Below are 22,328 nucleotides of genomic sequence, written 5' to 3' on the forward strand. Positions count from 1 at the left end.
TGAAAAACACTACTGCTTAACTACTTTTACAACTTATCACACTGATACGCATCTACGATAAGTGTTATGTACTCTAAGAAATTTTAAGCATACTTGGGTATGTCTATTCCTAACAAATCACAAATGATATTATATATAATAATTATTACCTCCGTAGTAACAAATCTTGGTGTAGGTAAAATTTCGTAACTATTGTGCTGCAATGGATAAAAGTTGGATGGACAAGAAGAGGGGTTCAAGGGAATATTTTGAAGGTGTAGCAAAATTCGTGGAATTTGCCTCTTTATCTGCGTGCAATGGGAAGATCTTGTGCCCTTGTGTGAAATGTGTGAATTTGATTTCAGTACTGCCAAATGTGGCACGTGATCATTGTTGGGCTTCGGGGATGCTTAACAATTACAAAGTTTGGAAATTTCATGGGGAATCGGCGGCTACCACGACGGGTACCGTATGTGGGAGCTCTCATGTGCAAGAAACCCTAAATGAATATGGTGATTTTCATGGGATGTTGCACGATTTGTGCCCCCCGCATGAAATGGCACCCGAACCAATGGAAGAAGGTCCTACTGTGCAACATGCGGATGAAGGGATGAATGATGAGGCCAATAAGTTTTACAAGATGATAGATGATGTAGACAAACCTTTATATGAAGGTTGTACAAAATTTAGCATTTTCTCGGCCATTGTTGTGTTGTTCCAGTTGAAGACTCTGTGTGGTCGGACGAACAAGTCATTTACAATGTTGCTTCAAGTTTTGAAGGATTTACTTCCTTCAGAAGCGAAGTTGCCAAAAGACCATTACGAGGCTAAGAAGATAATCCGAGACTTGGGTTTGGGTTATGAGAAGATTCATGCTTGTCACAATGACTGCATGCTATTTTGGAAGGACAATGTTAACCTCGATGCGTGTCCTTGTTGTACCGCTTCAAGGTGGAAAACAAATGAGGCATCTGTTGCTAGTAAAAATGCTTCATCCACTAAGGGAAAGAAGAAAGCTGCAAAGATCCTACGGTGGTTCCCTTTAAAGCCAAGATTGCAACGGCTATTTCTTTCACCCGATTTGGCTAGTTCTATGAAATGGCATGTTCATGGTCGTACTGATGATGGGGTTATGCGGCATCCTGCTGACTCTGAGGCATGGAAAATGTTTGATACTAAGTATTTAGAGTTCTCGTCTGACCCTCGTAATGTCAGACTTGGATTAGCTGCAGATGGGTTCAACCCCTTTGGAATTATGAGTACTAGTCACAGTACATGGCCTGTCATGTTGGTCCCCTACAATCTCCCACCTTGGCTGTGCATGAAACGGTCATCTTTGATTCTATCAGCGGTTATTCCTGGTCCTACCTCACCAGGGCTTGCTATAGATGTGTACTTGCAACCATTAGTAGAAGAACTAAGGGAGTTATAGGATGTTGGAGTACGGCATACGATGCATCTTCAAAAGAAATATTCCAATTGCGTGCAGCATTGATGTGGACTATAAATGATTTTCCTGCATATGCAGATCTGTCGGGTTGGAGTACCAAAGGTGGGTTGGCGTGTCCTTCTTATGCTATGGAGACCGACTCTCGGTATTTGAAAAATGGCCATAAATTCTGTTACATGGGACATAGGCGATGGTTGGATGTTGACCACAATTTCTGGGAAGAAGGTATGTTATTTGATGGATCTAATGATACACGATTGGGTCCTGTACCACCAGTCGCGTCACAGATTATTTCGGACATTGAACATTTAGTTGGACGTTGTCTGGGAAGGAAATGTCAACTTGCTTACAATAAAAGAAAGAGAGGGGAGGCAGATCAAAGTGGTTGAAAGAAGAGAAGTATATTGTTCACCTTGCCTTATTGGGAGGATCACAAGTTGCGACACAATCTTGATGTGATGCATATAGAGAAGAATGTGATGGACAATATACTTGGCACACTGTTGAACTTGAAGGATCAAACAAAGGATAATTACAAGGCACGCCTTGACTTGGCGGACATGGGGATAAGGACTCGACTTCACCTACAACAAAGAAGTGATGATAAGTATATTATACCACCCGCTTGTTTTCATATGAGTTCATCGGAGAGAGATGGTTTCTTGCAAGTTTTGAAGGATGTAACAGTGCCTGATGGGTACACTTCCAATATCTCACGTCGTGTGAATATGAAAGAACGCAAGATTTCTGGGTTGAAGAGTCATGATAATCACATCTTGATGCAGCAACTTTTTCCCATAGCATTACGCGGGTCTTTGCCATCTCATGTTACTAGGCCTTTGATAAAGTTAGCTTGCTTCTTTAGAGAAATTTGTTCCAAAACCCTTAGTGTTTTAGATATTGCGACTGTTGAGGCAGACATTGCAGTGACGTTGTGTGAATTGGAAAAGATATTTCCTCCATCCTTCTTTATAGTGATGGTACATTTGGTCATGCACTTAGCTGCTGAAGCCAAGATTGGTGGTCCAGTGCACTACCGGTGGATGTATCCCATTGAGAGGTAAGACGTATGTAATATTATTGATCAACTATGAGTTTCATGTGCGCATTCAAATAACCATGACCAATCATTAATCTTCATATTCCTTTATAGGTACCTCGAACGCCTTAAGTCTTACGTACGAAATAGAGCTGCTTCAGAACGGTCTATTGCTGAAGGATACATCGTAGAGGAGTGCTTAACATTTTGTTCACGGTATATGGAAGGAGTTGAAACTATATTCAATCGACCGACCAGGACGATTGAGGAGTCAACAGGGGTTGTTTCAATTGTGACACTAAGCAATAGAGAGTGGACCCAAGCCCATCGCTATGTTTTATTCAATTCTGAAAACATCAACCACTTTCGTGAGTAAGTACTACATATTCCAATATGAGTGCACGTCAATCCATTGTACGTTAGGTCTATTAACCCTAATACAATTGCTTGCATAGGATGCACAAAAGATTGATGGAGGACGAACTCCGAAAAGGCCGCCATTGTATATCCGAGGCCATTATATATAAGCACTACATGGAGAAATTTTGTAGTTGGTTTAGGTGTCACGTACGTATGACAGTTTCAACTTCTTAAAGTAGTAACACTATGGTTACTTGTACTGATATGATTAATTTTGTTTTTATATGTTAGGTGATGTCATTGACTATTGCTGATAGGGAAAGGGAGGGAGTTAGTGATACCCTTGCTGCACTGTCCAAATGGCCATATAATTATGTAAAGCAGCTGAAGCATTATGTCATAAATGGCTTAAAATTTAGGAGTGTAAAAGATGAGGTAAACAGAAAAACGCAAAATAGTGTAGTTAGTGTCACTACTGATGGTGGCATTACATACTATGGTGTTTCAAGTGATATAATCGAGTTGAATTATTCTGAGAATATCAAACATGTGTTATTCAAGTGTAAATGGGTTGATGACCAAAATAGGAGAGGATATAAGACTGATGAATTTGGGTTTTCTATGGTGAATTTTACACACTTCATACATGGTGGGGATGAAATGATAGATGAACCGTATGTCTTGGCATCTCAAGCTACACAAGTTTTTTATGTGGAAGAAAAAAGACAGAAGGATTGGTATGTTGTTGTCAAAACTAAAGCTAGGGATGTCTTTGATGCCGGTGTTGGTCCCCAACGTGATGAGGATGACACATATAGTTTTTCTGAGAATGTTCCGTACAATGTAAGTAGTAATGAGGTTGTGAGTGACAACCTTGGTTGGGCTCGGGATGATGTAGAGGGAATGACAATTGATGCCTCTATCATTGCTCAAAGAGATCTTCATGAAGTGGCCAACTTAGATGATTGTGAGTTTATTGACGATGAGTCCAACAATGAAGATGCCAACGAGGACGAGTACACCGATGATGAGTAGTGTAATAGTTTAGTGGTGTATTATGTGTTTGGATGTTACAGCTATTAATGAAAATGGATGCTATCATGAATTTGTTGGAATGCCTCTGTGTAGTATTTGATTTCTTTGTTAATAAAACATTAATGTTGTTAATTCCTTAAATTTTTACTTATTATGCATCTAATTCATTTGTTATGAACTTTGATATATGTTCCTGTGGTGTTAAGGCTTCCGTTTGTTGTTGTTAAAGTGTTTGGCAAAGATAAGCTTTTAAACTTCAATATGTGACTTGTATATGTTGTTAGATATTAAAATGAGTTATTTTACTTTGTGTTTTTCACTTGCATTGTAAGCAATTAATTATTGTCTATAACTAACATTTTCTTTGTGTTCTAAAGTTGTTGAACGCAGGAATGGGAAGGAAACGGCCATTGAAGTTTGTTCATGTTGGCGAAGGATCATCGCCTTTGAGACAGAGGAGGGAGGAGGAGCTAGAGGCCGGCTGTACTACTGAGCAGGCAAGAGCCGATGCAAGTGCTGATGGGACACAACCCCCAGGTAGTGGACACGTCTAAAAATGTAACGTTTGATATTTATTACTCGACGCATCATTATTCTGTTGTTGGCTGAAGCAATGAGAAGGGGTCGTGGATTAACGGTGGTTGAAGTTGGCGAAGGAAATGGACGTTCACGACAGAGCGTGCAGGAGGAGCTGGACGCCGCCTTTGTGGCTGATCAAGCAAGAGGGGATGCAAGTGATGATGATGAGACGCAACCCCCAGGTAGTTTACATGTCTAGGGACAATTTGAATTTGTAGCGTACAAATTTCCTTTAATATTAATCTTAATTATTACCATGGTTCGTTTACACGGTTTTTATTATGTTCTTCAGATAACAACAATAGGCTGTCAATTGCTTCTTTTGAATTTTTGAAAATATGAACTTTGTTAATTCACTTATTGTATTCAGTAATAAGTAAATTAACAAAACGAATGGGAAAAAAAGATTAACTAATAATATAGTATGAAAATGTTCACATTTACGAAGAGCATATTCATGTTACTTGAGCACTTGAGCTAGATACAGTAACTTCTGTAATTGTTCACTTAGAAATTTCATTTGTAATGGTGGTTTTTGAATGTGTAGATGATGTAGTTCAAGAAACCCCAGCATCCAATAATTTGCGTAAAAAGCGTGGGAATACGCTACTTACGCGAATATGGAGTCTTCCACCTAACATGAAAATTGAATGTGAGTTAAATGCACGCGGCCAACCAATTGGGGAGAGCGGAAAAACATTCAAAAGGTGGTTGGACACTTTTTGCCTCAGCCACGTCTACTGCCCACTTGTGCCAACTGCTTGGACGCGTGTCCCGACTAGCCACAAAGTAGATAGTTGGACGGAAATTGAGGTAGTATCAAATTAAGCTACTTTAAGCTGTTATGTATAATTGTGTGTGTGGTAAGTCTCGGATTTTTCAGTAGGGTGGACTATTGTACTATGCTAACTCAATTTTTGCATTGCAGAAACGGTGGATCATTGACCCAGAAATTATCCAACCAGCTGATCAAATGACTTGGGCAATGCACCAGCTGGGGGAATTGAGGAGGAATCGACGGGGCAAGTTGAAAAGGAAATGCTACAAAGATGATGCGTTGAGAGCAGATGTCATTCAAAGCAGACCAGATTGGGCTGACGAGCAGGAGTTTATTCAGCTAGTTGACTATTGGTTTCATGAAGACACGCGGGTATGAAAATTTTCTTGCTATTTTATCTGTTACTGGTAATATACATAGGATGTGGTATTTGAATTTACCGAGTACAGTTTATGGACACACTGATTTATTTTTGTTTTTATTTTGTTCGTAGACATTAAGTAGTACGAACAAAAGAAGTCGTGGTAAACAGAAGGAGATCGCAAGATCAGGGCCTATAAGTTTTGCCCAAACTGCAGACGATATGGTAAGAAATACATTATATAACAACTACCCAGGGTTTTAATATTGTACATGTATGTAGATTGAAAGGTAAAGAATAAGCCGAGTTTGTTGAAACTAATTTACAGAAGAATCTTGAGCATTTTGTGTGAATTAATATGGAATTGTTAGCCTTGCTTGCCTCATTAGTAAAATTCCGTAATAAAACGTTCGGTTAGAGGACCATGTGAGGTTTCATGTTGATGCAAATGAGAGCACAGTGTTGGGGTAAGCAAGACTTGGCTTCTTTGCATGTTCATGACCGTGAATACACATTTCTTGTGGTGTTTCCTATTCTTAATTAGTGATTTCATTAAGAACTATGTTTGACACATTGTGAACTTGCTATATTGGTTTGGTATATAGTGATTGGTTGTTCTTTGAATGTGCTTTCCTTTATTACATTCTCTGTGGAAAACTAAATAGGTTGAAAGTGGACAACTGCAATACAATTGGCATGCATATGTGACATTGGTGCATGCATACAACACATAGGAGCGATTAATGCAGCGTGATAATGTGTGACTATATTTAAGGTACAATTGTAGGATGCCTGGTTGGTGGTTTTGATTGATAAACATGGCTATCACACGATTAATTACCAAACTCATAGTTGCATCTAAACTTAAGCTGATTTAACTTGTGCATGGAAGGGAAAAAAAAAATGCATGAATGTACTATCAAAGTACACCTATTTGTTACACTTTGCACAAGATAGGAGTATTGACACAAGGACACAACTTTGGTGTTTTCAAAATATGTTTGTGAACCATTTTCGTACAAACAAAGTAAGAATAAGTGAACCATATTAAAAGAAAATTTTGTTTGAAAAAATGATTGTCATAGTTGAGTTGGAAGAATGTATTAAAGTGGATGAACCATTAAGGAATATGCATATGGAAGGAGTTGTGTACATTATCATTTAAGTTTATTTAAAAACTTAGATTTTATACTACAACGGTGTAATTCTGAGTGCAGAATGCATTTTACTTAATATTGAGTCAATGACAAACCATACAACGTGAGTGTATAGTTAATTTCAATGAATATAAACTTGTGCGTAATATTTACTCTTTTTCTTTAACCTGTCCACTTTGCTTCTCTATAAACAGTTGTCATAGATGTATATTTACATGTTGGTCAATTTTTTCTATGCAATGACATTCAACACCAAAGCTGGCTTCTATGCATAAAGATAGGGACCAAAACCGTTTCATACTAAGCATTCGCATAAAGATAACAAAACTTGTCTTCTTGAACGTAATAATGTAATGATTAGTATTTTAGTATACATTATACTGCATGTTATGAGTGAAATTCCGTTTGCTAAGTTTGGCTGTCGATTGCCGCTTCATATCACCAACATAAATTTTCACTATTGTAATAAGAATGTTGAATATGTAGGCAAAAGAAACTGGGCAGGCAATGGAGCGTGCCGTGCTTTTTGTGAAAGTATACAGCACCAAAGAAGGGCATCCTGTTACTCCTGATGTGGGGGAGAAGATCGTAAGTCGTATATCGTAACTTATTTCTTTTGTATTTTGTGCGTGAATTGTTTAGCTAACAATGGCCTATGTTATTTGGTTCTTGTGTGATAACAGAAACAAATGACTGAAATTTTGGCACGTGGGAGCTCACTACAAGGATCACGACGCGAAGGAATCCTATGGTCAAAGGATGATGCTTTTGCCCAAGTGATGGGGGCAGAACGCTCTAGACGTGTTCGTGGGGTGGGTTTTGGACCAACTCCATCAGGAAGAAATGGGTCCAACCGTTCATGCTACACACTTCCATCGTCGTCCATCGAAACAGCCCATAGAATGACTAAATTGGAAACTTCGCACCAAACTTTGAGGGACCAACTTGCCCAGGTAGAGCAGAGGCATCAGGAGCAAATCGCGGAGTTACATGAGCAGCATAGGGCGGAACTCACCTCAGCAATTGCCCAATCAGAAGCAAGGCATAACGAAAAAATGGCAGAGGTGATGAAAGTAATGGGCGAGATGGTACGTGATTTACGCCCACTTATAACTGATTCACAGCTGGAATCCCAGGTACTAAAAATGTTGTTTTTAATTTAATTTAAAGAAAATAGTGGTTTATTGCAATGAATTGTTACGTTAGAAATAACATGATGTGTTTAATGTATTAAGGGTAACACTGCATCGAATTGAAGACTCTTCGTGGATATTTTGTGATTGTATATTGTATTATCTACAGAGTGACAATATTTTGGTTGTTCATGAAGGAGTATGGTAGACATTATTATTATTTTGATATTATACACATGTCAATCATGCCATTCAAAGATGGCCAATATTTTTTGTGCACACACGGCCTTGTAGTTGTATCTTTTGTATATGTAGACAACTACATTGATGCTTTAACAACATAGAAGACCAAGAGGATTAAATAGTGAAGCCATGCATTCTCATTGTAAGTTTGAAATATGAACAATACCATTTCATAATTTGTGGTTTGATTTGTTTTCTTTATTGTTATTTTAGTACTTTTTGCTGGTTCAATTTCTGTAATTTTGTTGTATAGGAAAGTTTCCATTATCGCTCGTGTTGATAATGGCAATTCCTACCTTTGCTGACAGGCTTTTGGAGTGCACTAGGACCATTAAGACAGGACATGGTCAGCCTCAGTACCTTCGCAAGTTGTAGGTATGTCGTCACTTTTAAAAGATTTGTTTTTGTTGTTGTTTAGAAAGAATTTGACCTTTGGTATTCAAAGGAATTTGTATTGCTTTTTGAGTGGGTTAGTTTAAGAGTGATGAGTGAAGTTTATATTTGTCACATTGTCTAGGAAGAGACATGCATAGGGAATGATATGAAATTATTATTGCTTTTGAGTGTATGACAACTGAGAAGTTATGAATTTTTACTATTTACTAGGAAAAAGTGGGTAAAAAGTTGCAAATCTTGTCTAACTGCTGCCATTATATTTTTGTAGCGCCATTGAAACATGAACTGTATTCTACCTGGAAGGCAACAAGGGTATTCACATGTAGACAAGAGCTTGGAGATGGAAGGAACCCTTACAATAGTAGTCTATGTAATGTTTGTAGTTGAGGATGGTTGAAAAATCATATGTTGATGCTTATTGCAACTTTTTTGCTGTATTCAACTGCATATTCCTTGAAGGTTGATAATTTTCCATTGTCTTTAAAGCTTGATTGAGATTGTGACAGATTTGAGATTGTTATTTTGTTGCATGTGTTGGAATTTTATAGGAATAAGAAGTTGGAATTGTGTATGTGACAGGTTTTTTATAGTAGCGTTTCTATAATTTATAGCAGCGTTTGTTGCTGCATCTGAACATGTACAGATTTAAAAAAAAAAAAAAAAGTCTATAGCCGCGTTTTAAAAACGCGGCTATAGAAAAATTCAAAAAACGCTATAGGGCTTATAGTCGCGTTTTCAAAACGCGGCCATAGTAATGGGCTGGAGCCACGTTTTTAGAAACGTGGCTACAGGACATACTGTAGCCACGGTTTCAGAACCGCGACCATAGCCACGTTCTATGGCCGTGTTTTTAAGAAGTCTATGGCCGCGTTTTAAACGCGGCTAATCTTGCTTCAGGGCAAGTTACCAATTGCCCTATAGCCACGTTGTAAACGTGGCTATAGAACGTGGCTATGGCCGCGGTTCTGAAACCGTGGCTACAGTATGTCTTGTAGCCACGTTTCTAAAAGCGTGGCCATTGGTCCTGCCTATAGCCACGGCTACAAAAACATGGCCATAGGCCCATCAAGCCTATAGTTACGCATCTTAGGCCATGGTTAATAACGTAGCCTAAAAAAACGCGGCTATAGACCAAATGGTCCTATAGCCACGTTTTTTCGAGCTATAGCCACGTTTTAAAAACGCGGCTATAGAACCTTTTTTTTGTAGTGAGTATTTGATGACTTAAACTTTTAGGTCTATTAAGTTGTTAATTATTACTCGAGTCTTTACATTTGAACCAAATAAAACTTATATTATCGATTTTCTTTTTCTTTGTTAAGTCTGCCTTCAATTACACGGTCTTTCCTATAAATCTTTTTCCAAATAGTTTGTGCACAACACTTTCAAACACACAATCACAAACTAGTGTATGATCATTAAATTTCTATTTGAATAATCAAATAAATATATACACATATTTCAAATAAAAAAATATATGATGAGCAAATGGTTGGAACCTATTTTCATTATATAATTTCCTTGCTAGCATAAGGTTTTAGATGTTAGCTAATTCTATGTGACAAACATAGTGTCTAAAGGTTTTTTTTTTGTTGAGAAACACACACACACATATACACACATATATATAGGGGAAGGGGGATGAAATAAGGGAGTACACTCACACGCCAATACCAAGGCAGTTAGTGTCGCGAAGCAAGTGATAAACCCTTTCTTAATATCATACATTACCGATGTGGAATGACTCAATAACACTGAGTATCTTTTTTTTTTTAGAAACACACACACACACACAGGAGAAGAGGGATGAGATAATTACAGTAAACTCACCTGTGGTTAGGCCCGTTTTCACTTTGCCTACCCGTGGTTCAATAATTTACACTTTGCCCACTTGAGGTACCTTCCGTCAGGGATTTGTTACCCACCTCTCCCTTTGCCGTTAGAAAAACATATTTTTAGGAAAAAACAAACATAACAAAAATCAAAAAGTTAAATTTTTTGATTGTTTAAGAACTTCTATGAGAACAAAGTGAAGGCACACACATCAACTACAACAAGAGAGAAACAAACAACAAAGAAAAGTCAATGGCATCTAGCTCCTCAGCTCAAACCCCATCTTACTCAGCACCTCAACCCTATCTGATCGATCTAACTGGCTAGTTTTCTACAATACCCAGATCGGGATTTGGGATTTTCTTTCATGGGTTGGTGCCTATTTGTCGAAATCTTCATGTTTTATGTTTGGGTTTTAATCTATTATGTTATGGATTTTTTCTATCTTTAGGGTTATAAAAAAAAAACCCGATCGGTTTTAAAAACTACCAAATAAAATCAATTTCACTTTCAAACCATCAAAAAATTTCAGAGAGAGAAGAAGCAAATCCACCACAAGAGAGAAGACTCAGCAAAAACCCACAGCATCCACAATTAACCACCACATGCTTGCATAAACCCACAACCTCAACCCACGGAACACGATGACTCCTCTTCTCCCTCTCATCTTCTCTGAGCCTCAAACCATGAAACAGCTAACCACTGAACCCACAGATTAGACCGCAACCCACAGCACAACCAACCTAGCACCACAAATCAAACGGCAACCCATGACACAAGCACAACCAACCACTGTTGTAGCTAGACACTGAACCACCATTGCTACTCAACAACCCAAGCAAAAACAAAACCCAGCACCACAACCATGACTCACGACCCATGGCCAAACCAACAGTGGCACCCACGACCCACTGCCAAACCCACAAATCTGACCACCACAACCAACAAAAACCCACCGGAGCACAACCAAAAAAAACCTATATCACAACTAGAGCACAAACCCCCAATCTCATAGACGCACGAATTGGAGCACAATCAAACCCACATAACAGAGAAGTGAGACAAGAGAGAGGGAGGAAGGACTAAAAAAATGAGAGAGCAAGAATTAAAAAAAAAAATGTTTATTTTTTTTATTTTTTTTATGTTTACCTTCTAGATCCAATGAGCTTGTTATATTTGTTTTTGCCTCCCTGTTATAGTGGCCTTTTTTATTCTTGTTATATTTGTTTTTGCCTAAATATGTGTTTTTCTAATGACAAATGGAGAGGTGGGTTACGGAAGAATAAGGGGACTAACCTCAGGTGGACAAAGTGTAAATGATTAAACCACGGATAAACAAAGTGAAAACGGGCTATACCACAGGTGAGTTTACTGTAATTATCCCTAAGAGAATACACTCACATGCCAACACCAAGGCAGTTAGTGTCGTGAAGATGAGATAAGGGAATACACTGACACGCCAACCCCTTCTCAAGGAGATGAAGGTTGTTGTTCATAGAGAAGATGCATAAAAAATTATTCAAGAGGTTTTGGGATTATTGTACTAGAAAGGCAAGAACGGCATTTATTGAAGTTACAAATTACAATAGAGAGTCTAGCTATTTAAAGGTTTTGTATATAGACTATTGTAATAATTTGTTCTAGTTTATTTTATATAGGATTGGATTCTTAGAGTGATTTTTTCATTAAAGAGGATTTATATTAATTTCCCATTTCATTATCAAATATGTGTGCCTTTTATTGCTTTCATTATAATTGTGTTTTAGATTTGATATTATTACAGTGATTAAAATATCTTTTTTGCTAGTCTATTTGGAATACATCATAAATTGATCGATTAGTTCATTAGGTGTCAAAATAAAAATTCTCAATTGGTATAAAAGTAAGTGAAATACATATGGATATATTGATATAAATCCATAGGTAGTACTCACTCTTGAAAACCGGTTTGCAAGGAGAGGGTGTCCAATAACTTTTATACATATGTTAAAGCTTGCACTTAAATAGTATGGGACACTTGAATTGTAATATGGCAGAATTTCAATTTTCAAGTACCGTGAGAATGATTTTGAAGCAAAAAAAAAAAAAAATACCGTGAAAAAATATTATTTTCTATTGAAGCGACGTTTCTTTGCATGATGAAAACATTTTAATATTTAGTATTGAGTCTATAGATTTAAAGGCAAAGAGAATTGGGTATACATCTTGAAAGTGAATAGATCATAGAAAGAGTGATGAAGAGATGCAAAACTTAGGGATGAAAATTTAAACTCACCCTCACGGGCACCCGTCCTGCAAACAAAATGACGTAGGGAAGGGGTAACTTTTTCCTTTACACCCACCTAGTTTATATTTGAAAATTTTAGAAGTATTTTTATGTATTTTTTGTAGGTTTTTTATTTTATTTTATGAGGCATATATAACATGCTTTAGCTTTCAAACTTTAAATTTATGACATATTTTGGTGTATTTTTATAAGGAATTTATATTTTTATGTTTAAAATTTAAAATTATTCAATTGTTTTTTTTTTTTTTACACATATGAAAGGAAAATATCTCATTGTATCAATATAAATGGTTGCCACAATTTACATCAAATAGGATTTATTCCATGACAATATATAGGTGGGGTTTCCTCTATACTATAGGTTAGAAATTCATGATAACTTGGATTTTTTCGGTTGCTTTCTTATTTGTTGATTAAAAATTTTATAGTAGAAATTTAAAGAACAAACCCATTCCATGAAATTTATTCATCCCTCAATGTTTTTTTTGTTTTGTTTTGTTTTGTTTTGTTTTGTTTTGTTTTGTTTTGTTTTTGTTTTGTTTTGTTTTGTTTTGTTTTGTTTTGTTTGTGTGTGTGTGTGTGAGAAACTTAGGTGTTTTCTTAGTACAGATGCGACCAACAAAGTTTAAATTTATACCAAAATCTTCAATCGTTCAGAAATTTAATCTCTGTTAAATATAACCTTTTGGAATATGCACTTTTTCACTATTTATTATTTTAAGAAAACAACTCAATTATACCAATAAAACTATATATCAAAGGCCTAATACAAGATTGATAATTAATTACTAAACACAGTAATACACTATCAAAATAACCCAGATAATAATGTTTATATTAAATCACGTTAAGAAATGTGACTAATTAAGACTCAATTTATTTATTTATTTTTGTATTCATTAAGGCTCAAATTCTAGATCCTTTAAAAAGGGGAAGGCATGAGGTTTTCTGCAATTATTATATATATATGAATTAACAAAATTTGCATTGCTATGTTGCTCTTTAGATATACCTTGGACAATAACAAAGATTTTTAAAAATTATTTTTAAACAAGTGAGTTTAATTTGTCCCCTAAGGGAAAGGTATTAACCAATATTGTTTTGCAGGGAAACAACCAATTGTCGAATTTATTAAGGCGTATCATTGAAGTGAAGCAATTGTGGGAGAAATGAAATCTCAGGAGCTTTCTTCTCTTTAGCATCGTGGTTCAGATTTTTTTGCTTTTTATTGCACCCTTGAGAAAGAAAACAGCAAACAAAGCTGTAATCATGAGCATCTGGGGAGGTTACCTGATTGCTGACTGGGCTGCTAGCTTTACAGTTGGACTAGTCTTTGACAGTGAAGTAAAATATACCGGCTCTGGTGCCAATAGTAATTCTGCGAGTTATGTTGTGATGACGAACCCTGGTATCGTTAGTACTGCCGGGACTAGGGATGATACTAGTCTTCTTCTGGTTATGTGGACACCTTTTCTTTTGTTGCTGGTTGGTGGCCAAGACAGAATAACTTCTTTTGCTGTTGAGGATAATGAGTTGTCGCTTAGGCACTTGATTTGGCTCTTGCTTCAAGTCTTCACCACTGGTTTTGTGTTTTATCAATCATTTCATCTAAACACGCTGTGGAGCCCCACAATTTTACTCCTCCTTGCTGGAACAATCAAGTATGGGGAGTGAATAGCTGCATTGTATCTTGCAAGTTCAGATAGTTTTGGAATCTCAGTTCTTAGAGCACCTGACCCTGGGTCTAACTTGTTAGGATTAGTGCCCTTAAATCCTATTGTATGATGCTATGTATGATATTATGTATGACATTATATATGACATGATGTATGACTTAATATTGTGATTGATAAAGTTATTTTATTATTATCTAAAATAATGGTAATATGAATATGAGACATTATTATATAGTCCATGAGATGCATTGTATGTGATTTATGTGAAAAGTCACAGAAGATATAAATTACAAGTTCTTTGTAAACTCAAAATTTATAGTTCGTAGTCAGTGATGAAATTGGGCATTTTATCTGCGAAGACTATAACATATCAATTATGATGATTTGTCTTGATCATGGAAGTGGAGACTTCTATTTGATATGTTAATATGTTTTAAGAGTTAAAACATATTGAATAGGACCGCTGTGAAATTTATTATTCTCCTAACGACTGTCAAATGAATAATAAATCTCACGACTTCTATTTGCATGAACTCTTAGTCCTGAGAGAATAATGGACCTGATCATGAGGTGTGGGTTGCTTTGACATATCAAGAGTGAGATTTAAAGTGACGGTCAAAACCTCAGCATGTTGGGCAGCCACATTTAGTGTTAATGGAACATATATTCTCAAGATGGAATTCATAGTCTCTTAATGGAGATATAAAATATTCCCTTGAGATATGTTTAATGGGTTAAGTTATTCAGAGAGTTTGGCCTAACCAATTTAGTAAGAAATTACTAAATTATATATTTATGAAATTGGATTTCATAAATATATAATGAATAACTTTAAAGGATTAAACTGGGTACTCAAGGATAAGATGCAGTAGTTTACAAAGTGGCAGTCTACATTTATGACTTTGTATTACTACGAATATTTTATGAAAGGGTTGCATGTATAATAAAGTCTTGGGATATAATTTATTAATAAGGCATAGAGTGCAATTATATTTATATAGTAGTATTAAATATAATTAATGGTAACTTTGGACTTGTCAAGAGTTGATGGAAAAGCCCAAGGCTCATTGGAGCTAGTGTCTTATTGGTTCCTTTTGGTCCCACTCCAAGCCACACACTAAAGCCCAATTGGAAAGGCCCAATAGGCCAACCCAATTAGATAATCAGTTAGTTATAAAGGGAGAAACATACAAAATTTTTTTTAGATTAGTAAGAAAAATAAGAAACGGTGTGTGAGAGAGTGTGTGACACACTTTCATTCTCCCTTTGAAAAACTGATTGAGAGACCACACATCTTGGGCGTAAAGTAGAATTGGAGTGAAGATTAAAAGTGTTCTCAAGTGCTTCTAATCTTTGTTTTGAATTTCTCCACACCAAGGTACGCCATCTTGTTCTTAAATTCTGAAATTTACATAGTGCACGTTATCAATCATGAATGAAATAGATTTTTGTTTGTTTCTTCTGCTATGTGTTTTGTATGAGATACAAAACTAGAATTTTTCCTTCAATTGGTATCAGAGCCAGGTTTTCATTTCATGATTGTATAACATGTGATTGAGTTTAAGAATTTAAGAAAATCGTTATCTTTGTGTTTTTCAAATTTCTGCATAAAGATATTGTTCCATAAATCTTGTGTGCATTGATAAATATATGTGATATATCGTTCTGCATGTGCACGGATTGGTCATTGATTCTATAATCATTAATGGAAGAATATGATTCAATGTTAATGTTTTATAGCCATTGCAAACTGTACAGAAACATTCAAAATGATAACCACATATTACATACAATACAGTTTCCATACGGAAGGGGTGGTTATTGAAATGGATGGTAGTTATTCAAATAATAACTATCATTTCTTTCACGGCTTGGGATTTTTTCTTTGCACCTCTTGAATGTCATTGCATGGCTTGTATATGGCTTGCATGGCTTGCATATTTTTTTTTCAATGCTAATAGTTTATACGGATTGCATAATATGCATGTGAAGGAGTTGGTGCACTTTTGACTTTGTCTTGATTGCATGTTTTGTCCTTTATTGCATGAAATAACTCTCATGTGACTTGGTTTATATACATTGCATGATATGGATTGGTTCTTGGATTTTGTATTGCATTGGTTGGAATTTAATGCATGTTTTGGCTTATTGACATAATTGTCATGTACCTTAGTTTATACGGTTTTGGTGGCCAACTTGCATGCAAATGGTATATAAATAATTCATGCAATCCATATGTTATATATATAGGATTCCATTTGCATATATAATCCGTACATAAGATTATATATATATATATAATGTAATAATTGTATATTACATATATTAATTTGTATATTATATATAATATAATATAATATGAATTTTTATATGTAATAAGGGTTTTTATTACGTTACATATATATTTATATATATTAATGCTAGGATTATGAAATTTATTCCTAATGAGATTAGGATTATGATTTTCACGTGTCTAGCGTTATTATCATTTTTGATCTTAAAAACCTTTAATTTAAAATATCTAGTGGGAGAGAGATACAAGGGTTGGATCTCACGGCCTCCATTGTTGGTTCATAGTAGTGTGAAATATATATTTTGTCTTTGCTTCGAGCTTAGCATTCCATGCGGAGGGTATTTATTTCATAGTCCTACAAGATTGAATTTCTTGGCTTATAGTGGTTTGATAAACACCTTGTTTTAACTTCGAGCTTTGCATTCCATGCGGAGGGTGTTTTATCATGGTACTACAAAATAAGCCTGTTAAAGAGATGAAATGTGGTTACATATGATTCTAGACAATGGTATACACTAGACTAAATATTATAGTATCCTCTAGGCTGAGTTCTTACTATTATTACTTAGAGGCTAAATGTAAAACGGCATATTATTAGTGTTTGATAAGAGTTATCATGATAGCACTAATAATGAGAATAGTTCTCAATCAATCATAGTATTTTATGTTCACTCTATGCTGAGGGATATTGAATATGAGATTGGGTTGTCGTTGCATATATTATTTTATGGTTTAAGATTCCATATTATATGCTTATATGTTAAATTGATAATGTCCAGTTTACTTATTATATTCATGTTTATTATTTTCAGATTTTATCATGGCATCATTTAGCCCACTTGTTTCTATTCTTAAACAAAACAAACTGATGGGATCCAACTATGTTGACTGGAAAAGAAATTTGGACATTGTTCTTACTGCTGAAGAGCACAAATATGTGCTTACTCAATCATGTCCTAACTTTCGTTCATTAGATGCTCTTTTTGAGGAAAAACAGCGATATGATTGTTGGCCAAGTGCTACATCCTAGCATCTATCTCAAATGTTCTACAGCATCAAATGCAGGATGTAGAACTTGCTTCGGACATAATGCATAGTCTGAAGGAGATGTTTGGTGAGCAAGGTCGTTCTGCAAGGCAAGAAACCATGAGGCAAATTTATAATACCAAAATGGCTGCAGGAAGTTCAGTGAGGGAGCATTGTCTTAGGATGATTGCTAATCTGAACATATTAGAAGTTTTAGATGCCGACATTGATGGAGAATCCCAAGTGGATATGCTACTCCAGTCACTACCAGAATCATTCAAGGAATTCAGACTCAATTATAATATGAACAAAAAGATTTATTTTTTGTCTGAATTAATGAATGAGTTAGTGGTGGTGGAAGGCATCCTTGGTACTTCTAGTGTTGAAGCCAATGTGGGTGAAGCTTCTACTTCTCAACCTAAGTCGAAAGACAAGGTTAAGAAGAAGAAGAAGAAGGACTTCACTAAGAAAGATGGTAAACAAATTGCCTTAGGGGTTGTCAACAAAAGAAAGAAAACCAAAGAAAAGTGTTTCCATTGTGGTGAGAAAGGACATTGGAAGAGGAATTGTCCAACATTCAAGGCTGCTAAGAATAAGGGTAATGAAAAGTTCATTTCTTCTTGAAACATGTTTGGTACAGAATCCAACAGATTCCTGGTATGTGGATTCAGGTTGTACTAATCATATCTTCAATTCTTTGCAGGGGTTCTAGGAGACTAGAAAGTTGAATGAGGGAGAACTATTTCTTACTTTGGCTGATGGGAGCAAGATTCCGGTTGAAGCTGCTGGAGTGTTTAATTTGTGTTTTAAGTCTAGAGTTTTAATATTGGAAGACTGTTTGTATGTACCTAATGTTCGTAGGAATTTAATTTCTACAACTTACTTAGGTAAATGATATTGTATTATCCTGAAAGACAATGTTGTAATAAAGAAGGATAAAGTGTTTATCTGTTTTTGGCAATATTGTAGATGGTCTTTATATTTCAACTCCTGATAAGCATGAATTATACAATTCTGAATTAGATAGTAGCTCTCATGTAAAATCATTAAAGAGAAAATTTCCTTCTACTAGTGATGCATATCTATGACACTTACGTTTAGGTCATATCAATTCAAGTAGGATTCAAAGACTAATCAAAGATGGACTTTTACAGCCCATGGACTTTGATGGTTTTCCAGTTTGTGAATCTTGTTTGGAAGGTAAGATGACCAAACGACCTTTTAATGCGAAGGGTAGAAGAGCCCAAGATTTGCTAGAACTAGTATATTCAGATGTATGTAGTCCTATGTTAATCCAAGCAAGAGGTGGCTATGAGTATTTCATTACTTTCACTGATGATTACTCTAGATTTGGTTATGTGTGCCTAATGAAACGGAAGTCCGAAGCCTTTGAAAAGTTCAAAGAGTTTAGGGCTGAAGTTGAGAATCAATTGGATAAACACATAAAGGCTATTCGATCTGATCGAGGTGGCGAATACCTTCTTGGTGATTTTATGGATTACTTGACTGAAAATGGGATTATATCCCAGTTGACCGCACTTAGAACTCCACAACAAAATGGTGTAGCAGAAAGAAGGAATATGACTCTTTTAGATATGGTTAGGTCCATGTTGAGTTATTCGACTCTACCAATTTCTTTTTGGGGATATGTCTTAAATACTGCAATGTATTTTCTGAATTTAGTACCTTCGAAGTCTATTCCTAAAACACCTGTAGAGTTGTGGAATGGGCATAAGCCTAGTATGAGACATTTCCACATTTGGGGTTGTCCAGCACATGTGTTGAAAGGAAAGTCTGACAAGTTACAGTCTAAAACAGAAGTGGTATTTTTTGTAGGGTATCCAAAAGGAATAGTTGGAGGTTTATTCTATGGTCATAAGGATAATAAAGTATTTGTTAGCACAAATGCCAAATTCTTGGAAAATAACTATATGAATAATTTTACTTCTAGAAGTAGAGTTATCTTGGCTGAAATTAATGAACCTGTAGTTGAACAACCAATCAATGAAACTAGGAATGATGTGACTATATTAGATACACCACAAGATACTACTTATGAGATGTTTAGTACACAGGTGCCTCGTCGTAGTGGGAGAATTATTCGGCCTCCTATAAGATTCATAGTTTGGGAGAAACTTATGAGGCTATCTCAGAAGAGGCTGAATTGGATCCTTACACTTATGATGAAGCAATAAATGATATAGATGCACATCATTGGGTCCAAGCTATGAAATCTGAATTAGATTCTATGGATTCTAATCATGTATGGGATCTTGTAAAGGCGCCTAACAGCATTAAACCTGTTGGTTGCAAATGAGTTTACAAGAGGAAGAGAGAGATAGATGGAAAGGTTGAAACCTTTAAACCAAGACTAGTGGTAAAAAGGTATACATAAAAAGAAGGAATTGATTATGATGAAACTTTTTCGCCAGTAGCCATGCTTAAATCTATCAGAATTCTCTTATCCATTGTTGCTCATTATGATTATGAGATTTGACAAATGGATGTCAAGACTGCATTTCTTAATGGCAATCTTGAAGAAGAAATATACATGTTGTAACGAGAAGGTTTCATAGCAAAGAACCAAGAGCATATGGTATGCAAGTTGAATAGGTCCATTTATGGACTTAAACAAGCATCTAGGTCATGGAACATCAGATTTGATTAAGCAATCAAGTCATTTGATTTTGAACAAAATCTTGATGAACCATGTGTATACAAAAGACATCGAGACAAAGTAGTAATGTTCCTAGTGCTTTATGTTGATGATATTCTACCAATTGGGAATGATGTAGGGGTAATGTCATTGGTTAAAATTTGGTTGTCAAGCCAATTTGATATGAAGGACTTGGGTAAGGCTAAATTTATTATAGGGATCAAGTTTTGGCGAGATCGCAAGAATAAGATGTTAGGCTTATCACAAGCTGGATATATAGATAAGATTCTAGAACAGTTTAGCATGCAAAACTCCAAGAAAAGGTTGCTTCTTTTTAAACATGGAGTTCCTCTGTCTGATGACCAAAGGCCTAAGACTCAAGAGGAAGAAAATATGATGAGACAAGTTCTTTATGCTTCTACAGTGGGAAGTCTCATGTATGCCATGATTTGTACTAGATCAGATATTTGTTATTCAGTTGGCATGGTCAGCCGATATCAATCAAATCCAAGACCAAAACATTGACAAGCTGTAAAGCATATTCTCAAGTATCTTAGGAGAACGAGAGATTATATGCTTGTTTACCATAGTGAGGATTTGATTCCCATTGGCTATACAGATTCAGATTTTCAATTGGATCTAGATTTTAGAAAATCCACTTCAGGATGTGTTTTCACCTTGGGAGGTGGAGCCATAAATTGGAGGAGCATTAAGCAATCTTGTATTGCGGACTCCACCATGGAAGCCGAGTACGTTGCTGCTTGTGAAGCAACAAAAGAGGCTGTTTGGCTCAAGAAATTCCTTTCTGATCTTGGTGTTATGAGAATGGAGCAAGTTCCCATCACATTGTTTTGTGACAATCGTGGAGCGGTTGCACAATCCAAAGATCCAAGGAATCACAAGAAAGGAAAGCACATTGAGAGGAAGTACCACATCATTCGAGACATTGTTGCTCGTGGAGATGTTGTGGTAGCAAAGATTGAAAGTGCAAATAATCTAGCAGATCCTTTTACCAAAACCTTGCCTCAAAGGACTTTCGAGTCACATTTGGAAGCAAAGACAGTTAGATTAATGCACAATAGTCTTTTGGGCAAGTGGGAGATTGTTAGGATTAGTGTTCTTAAATTCTATTGTATGATGCTATGTATGACATTATGTATGACATGATGTATGACTTAATATTGTGATTGATAAAGTTATTTTATTATTATCTAAAATAATGGTAACATGAATATGAGACATTATCATATAGTCCATGAGATGCATTGTATGTGATTTATGTGAAAAGTCACAGAAGATATAAATCACAAGTTCTTTGTAAACTCAAACTTTATAGTTCGGAGTCAGTGATGAAATTGGGCATTTTATCTACGAAGTCTATAACGTATCAATTAAGATGATTTGTCTTGATTATGGAAGTGGATACTTTTAGTTGATATGTTAATATATTTTAAGAGTTAAAACATATTGAACAGGACCGCTGTGAGATTTATTATTTTCCTAACGATTGTCAAATGAATAATAAATCTCACGACTTCTATTTGCATGAACTCTTAATCCTGAGAGAATAATGGACCTGATCATGAGGTGTGGGTTACTTTGACATATCAGGAGTGAGATCTAAAGTGACAGTCAAAATCTCAGTATGTTGGGTAGCTACATTTAGTGTTGATGGAACATATATTCTCAAGATGGAATTCATAGTCTCTTGATAGAGATATAAAATATTCCCTTAAGATAAGTTTAATGGGTTCAGTTATTCAGAGAGTTAGACCTAACCACTTTAGTAAGAAATTACTAAAGTATATATTTATGAAATTGGATTTCATAAATATATAATGAATAACTTTAAAGAATTAAACTGGGTACTCAAGGATAAGATGTAGTAATTTACAAAGTAGTAGTTTATATTTATGACTTTGTGTTACTACGAATATTTTATGAAGAGGTTGCATGTATAATAAAGTCTTGGGATATAATTTATTAATAAGGCCTAGAGTGCAATTATATTTATATAGTGGTATTAAATATAATTAATGGTAACTTT

General features: G+C 35.6%; 3 protein-coding genes across 3 annotated transcripts; all 3 read left to right on the forward strand.

The window, feature by feature from the left end:
* The first annotated feature begins 202 nt into the window (after positions 1–202).
* LOC142628478 (uncharacterized) lies at positions 203–1,411 on the forward strand. Its single transcript, XM_075802567.1, has one exon. It carries the CDS (start codon positions 203–205, stop codon positions 1,409–1,411), a length of 1,209 nt encoding a protein of 402 aa, XP_075658682.1.
* Positions 1,412–1,473: 62 nt separating this feature from the next.
* On the forward strand, positions 1,474–3,863 carry LOC142628479 (uncharacterized). The gene is made up of 4 exons (XM_075802568.1): positions 1,474–1,654; positions 1,898–2,489; positions 2,583–2,760; positions 3,120–3,863. Exons 1-4 carry the CDS (start codon positions 1,474–1,476, stop codon positions 3,861–3,863), a joined length of 1,695 nt encoding a protein of 564 aa, XP_075658683.1.
* Positions 3,864–4,255: 392 nt separating this feature from the next.
* On the forward strand, positions 4,256–8,489 carry LOC142628480 (uncharacterized). Its single transcript, XM_075802569.1, has 9 exons — positions 4,256–4,400; positions 4,475–4,624; positions 4,990–5,255; positions 5,371–5,592; positions 5,714–5,806; positions 7,225–7,326; positions 7,422–7,874; positions 7,997–8,075; positions 8,368–8,489. Exons 1-9 carry the CDS (start codon positions 4,256–4,258, stop codon positions 8,487–8,489), a joined length of 1,632 nt encoding a protein of 543 aa, XP_075658684.1.
* Positions 8,490–22,328: the final 13,839 nt, after the last annotated feature.

This window comes from Castanea sativa, chromosome 3 (assembly GCF_040712315.1).
Source record: "Castanea sativa cultivar Marrone di Chiusa Pesio chromosome 3, ASM4071231v1".
NCBI lineage: Eukaryota > Viridiplantae > Streptophyta > Magnoliopsida > Fagales > Fagaceae > Castanea > Castanea sativa.